The following is a 7,068-nucleotide window of genomic DNA, read 5'->3' as shown; positions in this document are numbered from 1 at the left end:
ATTTTTTTCCATTTGTATTGATATACGGTTGATATACAACATTGTATAAGTTCAAGGTGTACAACATAATTTACTATATATATATATAATAAAATGATTACCACAGTAAGATTAATCTTCATCACCTCACATAATTACAGTATTCTTCCTTGTGATGAGAACTTTTGAGATCTAGTCTCTTAGCAACTTTTAAATATATGATACAGTATTTTTAACTATACTCATCATGCTGTACATTATATTCACAGATCTTATTTACCTTATAACTGGAAATGTTTTACTTTCTGACCACCTTCACCCAATTCCCCTACCTTCCACTCCTTGCCTCTGGCAACCACAAATCTGATCTTTGTTTCTATGAGTTTGTTTCGTTTTAGATTCCACATACAGTGAGACCATAATGTGCTTGCCTTTCTCTGTCTGATTGATCTTACTTAGCATAATATCCTGATGGTCTATCCATATTGTCACAAATTCCAGGATATCCTTCTTTTTTATGCCTGAACAATATTCCTTTATGATACATCCTATTATTTATGTTATTTATACATGTGTTATTTATATTTATAAATATATAATTTGACTTTTTATCCATTTATCTGTTGGTGGTTGCTTAGATTGTTTCAATACTCTGGCTATAATAAATAATCCTGCAATGAACATTGGGATACAGGTTTGTTTTAGGGGCAGTGATACCATTTCCTTTGTATATATATATATCCAAGATATGGAATTGCTGGATCATATGGTAGGTCTATTCTTAATTTTTTGAAAAAACTCTATACTGTTTTCCATAGTCACTATACCAATTTAAATTCTCATAGCAGTGCACGTTTCCCTTTTCTCCACATTCTGGCCAGGAGTTGTTGTCTCCTTTTTGATTATAGCCATTCTAACAGTTGTGAGTTGGTATCTTACTGCGATTTTGATTTGCAATTCCCTGATGATTATGATGTTGAGCACATATTTATGTACCTGTTGGCATTTTATATGTCTTCTTTGGAAAAATATCTATTCAGGTCCTATGAAAAATTTGAATTGGATTATTTATTTTCTTGCTACGGAGTTGTATGTGTTCCTATATATTTTAGATATTAACTCCTTATCAGAGATGTGATGTGCTAATATTTTCTGCTATTCTGTTGGTTACCTTTTCATTTTGCTTATCATTTTCTTTGCTGTGCAGAAGCCTGTTAGTTTGATATAATCCATCTTATGTATTTATTTATTTAATTATTTAATTTCGCTTGTGCTTTAGGTGTGATATCCAAAACATCATTTCCAATCCATGTTCAGAAGTTTTTTCCCTATGTTTTCCTCAAGGAGTCTTATGATTACAGGTCTTACACTTAAGTCTTCATTCATTTTGAGTTTATTTTTCTGAGTGATGTAAGATCAGGGTCTAGTTTCATTCTTTTGCATGTGAATATCCAATTTTCCCATCATCGTTTATTGAAGAAACTGTTTTTTTCCATTGAGTATTTTAGGCTCTCTTGTCAAATGTTAGTTGACCATATATACACAGTTTTATTTCTGGGGTCTTGATCCTGTTCCATTGGTCTTTGTGTCTGTTTCTATGCCAGTGGCATACTGTTTTTATTTCTATGGCTTTGTAACATAGTTTGAAACATTTGCCAGCTTTATTCTTCTTTCTCAGGATTGCTTTGTCTATACAAAGTCTTTTGTGGTTCTACAGGGATTTTAGGATTGTTTGTTCTATTTCTGTGAAAAATGCCATTGGAATTTTGATAGAGATTGCATTGAGTCTATTGGCAGATTTGTGTAGCATAGACTTTTTAATAATATTAATTCTTCCAATCCAAGTACATGGGATACCTTTCAATTTACTTGTACCTTTTTCAATTTCTTTGGTCAGTGACTTATAGTATTCAGTGAAGAGATCTTTCACCTTCCTGTTTAATTTTTTTCTACACATCTTATTGTTTTTGATGCTATTGTAAATGGGATTGGTTCTTTATGTCTTTTTCAGACAATTTGTGTTAGTATATAGAATGCTTATTTTGTATCCCAGGACTTTAGTGAATTATTTGATTAGATCTAACAGTTTTTAGTGAAGATTTTAGGATTTTCTATACGTGAAATCATGTCATCTGCAAATAGACACAATTTCAATCTTTTATTTCCATTTATGAGGCTTTATTATTATTATTATTTGGACTTTATTGTGTTGGCTAGGACTTATTGTTGTGTTTTAGGAATAAAGAGAATGGCCATCTTTGTCTTCTTCCTGGTCTTAGAAAAAAATCTTACAACCATTTACCATTGAGTATGATGTTAGATGTCACTTTGTTAAATATGGCCTTTATTAAGTTCGATTTAGTTCCTTTTATACCTAATTTATTGAGAATTTTTATCAGGAATGTATGTTGAATTGTGTCAAATGCTTTTTGTGCATCTATGGAGAATTATATGATTTTTATATTTCATTTTATTAACGTGACTATCACTTTTGTTAATTTTTGTATACTAAACCATCTGTGCATCCTCAGAATGAATCCTACTTGATAGTGGAGTAGGATCCTTTTAGTATGCTGCTGAATTCTGTTTGTTAGGATTTTTTTTTGAAAATTTAGAATCTGTATTCAACAGGTCAGGGACATTGACCTGCAGTTTTCTTTTCTTCTAATGTCCTTATCTGGCTTTGGTATCAGTGCTGGCAGGGGGAGGGACCATGGAGTCAGAGTGTAGCTGTTCCTCTAACTTTCTAACAGGATTCTTCTCATTCTCTGTGGCCCATGGGGATATTTCAGCCTCATCCCCGTGTTCTAGGATTTTCAAAATGATGTGTTGTTATGAGTAGTTGCTAGTTTTTTCTGGCAAGAGTGACAAAGTGCATGACCTATTTTGCCATCTTGATGACGTCATTCAGAATAAAAACTCTAAAGTCTGAACCCTTAACCACAGTACTATGCTGTTTCCTAAGATGCAAAATATCCTACAATTGATACAGTAGTTGGGGCTAATATTTGTACCAGCCTCCCTTAGGAATAGTTCATATGAAGACTTCCCTAAGAAGACTTACTTCATAACTTTATTGGGCATACATGCTATCCCACAAGAAAATATCAGGATTATAAATTATGATATAATTTTCCAGGCCATGTTGAAGGTGTTGTATTAAATATATTTGTAAAAAGTTTGAGAAGTTATTATAAACAGGGTAATTTTTCTTATGTGTAAAAGAAGAAAATTTTAAAAATCTACCTGGATGAGATCTTGGAGAGAAGAGCTATTTCAAGTTTATTCTGGAATGATGCCAGTTTTACCTCACTATTATTAAGCAGCAGTTATGTATTGAATTTTCAAAATTCCTATAAAATCTTACAGTTTTACAATGATCTCTCATATAATTATAGAGTTTCTATTGCTTTTTAGAAAATTTTTAAAATATTTAATATTTCATCTCCACATACCCATGTACTTCTTCCTCCATAATTTGTCGTTCATTGATATCTGCTACGTGACCCCCACAGCCCCCAAGATACTCTCCAACTTCTTCCAGGAGTAGCAAACTATCACCCTTGTGGGTTGTGCTGTTCAGTACTTCACCCTTCCAAACGTGGGACTGAGTGAGTCTTGTCTCATGACAGCCATGGTTTATGATTGATATGCTGCCATTTGTAGCCCACTTCTCTATTCATCCATCATGTCACCCACTCTGTGTGTTCAGATGGTTCTGGGGTCCTATATTAAATATTTAATTTAATAAATATTTAATATTTTTAAAATATGTCTTTTAATTTTTCTGAGACCTCATCAGGTAATTGGGAACCTGAAACACTGAGAAGGTCCTATTTGACAATTAGATGGAAACTGTAGTCTTTCTTCTAGGACGGTAAAGCGTTTTCCATTTTTCAGTGCTCAGTGAAGGGAAGAAAATGGCAGATGTGAGAATTATAATGTTGTCATTTCACGTGAGTCAGTAATGCATTCTTTTGACTCTTTTCTCATTTTAGGAGCACCAAGCCAATGACTCAAGGAGGAAATATTACAGCTATCACCCATTTCCTCCTCTTGGGATTCTCAGATTTCCCCGGAATCAGAGCAGTGCTCTTCGTTGTATTCCTGTTGGTGTACATTATGACTCTGATTTGGAACCTGTGTCTCATCATCTTAATAAGGATGGATTTCCATCTCCACACACCCATGTACTTCTTCCTCCATAATCTGTCCTTCATTGATATCTGCTACGTGACCTCCACAGTCCCCAAGATGCTCTCCAACTTTTTCCAGGAGCAGCAAACCATCACCCTTGTGGGTTGTGCTGTTCAATACTTCATCTTTTCAACCATGGGACTGAGTGAGTCTTGTCTCATGACAGCCATGGCTTATGATCGATATGCTGCCATTTGTAACCCACTTCTCTATTCATCCATCATGTCACCCACTCTGTGTGTTCAAATGGTGCTTGGGTCCTATATGGCAGGATTCTCTGGTTCTATATCCCAATTGTGTGCCATGCTTCAGCTCCAATTCTGTGGGCCTAATGTCATCAACCACTTCTTCTGTGACATGCCCCAACTGTTAGTCCTGTCCTGCACTGACACTTTCTTTGTACAACTCATGACTGCGGTATTAATAGTGATCTTTGGGATAATAAATGTCTCAATTATCATGATATCTTATGGCTGTATTGTCATCTCCATTATGAAGATCACTTCAGCTAAAGGCAGGTCCAAGGCTTTCAGCACCTGTGCTTCTCACCTGACAGCAGTGACCCTCTTCTATTCCTCAAGTATCTTTGTCTACTTGAGTTCCAGCTCTTGCGGTTCCTCCAGCTTTGACAGGTTTGCATCAGTCTTCTACACTGTGGTGATTCCCATGTTGAATCCCTTGATTTATAGTCTGAGGAGCAAAGAAATCAAAGACGCCTTGAAGAGGTTGCAAAAGAAGAGAAAGTATTGCTGAGGTCACAGATTATGAGATTTTTGACATATTTATCCTATCAGAATCACCTTAACCCACAATAACATGCACAAGAATGCACTATAACCAAATTCATACTGCCTTTGGAAAAAGAAGACTTAATTTGACACAAATAATATGCCAAAATGGACCAATAGGTGACTCAATGCCATGCAAACACAATATCTTTAAGTCCTAGAGGTTCATGAACATCAGCTTACATGAGGAGTAGATTGATCATTTATTTATATATCAATCTTTCCATCATTTATGAAACATCAGGTTTAAAAACTTGTTGCTTCCTTTAGTTTCTGAGATTGAACCCTGCCCAATTGCAGGACTCTGACATGAAAGGAAAGGTAACAGACAGAGGTCCTCTTGGATATAGAAACTTTGTCACTCAAATATTTTGATGCAGCAGCATGACTAAGACACAGAAGTGACCAATGTTTGTTTTGTGTTTCTGACCAGAATAGGAAGGAACAAAGAGAAAGGATGAGACTTTGGACAGAAACAATCCTGTGCAATTGGTCTGGTTGTGCCTACTGCAAAGACCAATCTTACCTAGCTAGTGTTTGTCTAAGGCCTCTTTCAATGCTAATCATCTAATAAATTTTTGATTACATCCTAGTCTATACCACCTATAGTCTAAGGAAGGAGGAGGTGATTTGAATCATAAAAGGAATGGAAGGAAGTATCTTGTCCCTTCAATGCCGTTTATTTATGAATCTGATGAGTTAATTTTTTGCACATAGTGTCCAGTGGGGATTTCTGATGGGAGATGATATTCAAAATCCATGTCACAGCCAATAGCAATTTCTGATATTGTGGGACTCAACTCTCCCTTTTTCTCCCCCATCCAATCTGGAAAATTTACCCTTGGTTCACATAGCCAATGGGATCACACTACCAAATCATTTTTCATATCTCAAACATCTGAAACTATTTGGTGTGAGAATACATGTGACAGCTCATCATAATAACAGAATTACTGAATATTCAGTATTGCAAAGACAAAGAGCAAATATGGAAAATTGATATACTTTCTTTCCTATCATTTTGTTCAACATTTTATGTCTTAGAGATTTATGGTTTTTTGGGGTGATATTATAGATGAAGTAGAATGGTTTGTGTTACTCTAATGCTGATATTTCCAGCAGACTTCAAGGGCCAGGAAAGGAGATAGATGGTGGTACAAGCAAGGTTCTCAACTCTGAACAGTTTTTGCTGTGTGAAGTAGGAGAGAAAGTTGTGGTCAGGTTAAAAAAAAGATGTGTAGCAACACTGAATGTTGACTTTCGAGATTGCTCTGACTTGAACAAACTGGTACAAAACATGTCATTACATTTACATATTATTCTTAGAGTTTCATTGAATTCTTATTTTTGGCTTGTTATTATTTTTTTTTTTGAGGTAATGCTGATTTAGAACATTATATCAATTTCAGGTATACATCATTACATTTCAAATTATATGTAGACTACATCATGTTCACCCCCCAAAGAATAGTTACCATTTGTCATTGTACTCATGTGCCCTTTTACTCTTTTCACCCCTTGCCCCACAACCCATCCCCTTTGGTAACAGCTGATCTAATCTGTATTTCCCTGTGTTTGTTTATTGTTGTTACTGCTTGTATCTTCCACTTATGAGTGAAATCTTACGATATTTGACTTTCTCTGTCTGACTTTTTGCTTACATAATATAGTCAAGGTCCATCCATCTTGTCGCAAATGGTAAAATTTCATCTTCTTTAATAGCTGAGTAGTGTTCCATTGTGTATATATGCTGCATCTTCTTTATCCATTCATCCACTGATGGGCACTTAGGTTGCTTCTGTCTTGGCTTTTGTGTATAATGCTGCAATGAACATATGGGTGCATATATCTTTTTGAATTAGTGTTCTTATGTTCTTTGGATACATACCCGGGATTGGACTAGTTGGATCATATGGTATTTCTATTTTTAATTATTTGAGAAGTCTCTATACTGTTTTCCATAATGGCTGTACCAGTTTGCATTTCCACTCGCAATGTATGAGGTTCCCTTTTCTCCACATCCTCTCCAACATTTGTTATTTTTGTCTTGGTAATTATAGATAGTGTGAAAGGAGTAAGGTGATACCTTACTGTAGTTTTTATT

The 7,068-nt window shown here is 35.1% G+C and overlaps 1 protein-coding gene across 1 annotated transcript; it reads left to right on the top strand.

Annotated features, from left to right (window-relative positions):
• Positions 1 to 3,990: 3,990 nt before the first annotated feature.
• On the top strand, positions 3,991 to 4,929 carry LOC138916881 (olfactory receptor 5AN1-like). Its single transcript, XM_070230485.1, has one exon. The coding sequence runs from the start codon at positions 3,991 to 3,993 to the stop codon at positions 4,927 to 4,929; it is 939 nt and encodes a 312-aa protein (XP_070086586.1).
• The last annotated feature ends 2,139 nt before the right edge of the window (positions 4,930 to 7,068 follow it).

The sequence above is a fragment of the Equus caballus genome, chromosome 12, assembly GCF_041296265.1.
Source record: "Equus caballus isolate H_3958 breed thoroughbred chromosome 12, TB-T2T, whole genome shotgun sequence".
Lineage (NCBI taxonomy): Eukaryota > Metazoa > Chordata > Mammalia > Perissodactyla > Equidae > Equus > Equus caballus.
Note: the sequence above shows the minus strand (reverse complement) of the source record. Positions and strands in the feature narration are given on the sequence as shown.

Excerpts from the sequence above, each read along its gene's own strand:
- LOC138916881 (XM_070230485.1), top strand. The coding sequence starts at position 3,991 with ATGACTCAAGGAGGAAATATTACAGCTATCACCCATTTCCTCCTCTTG.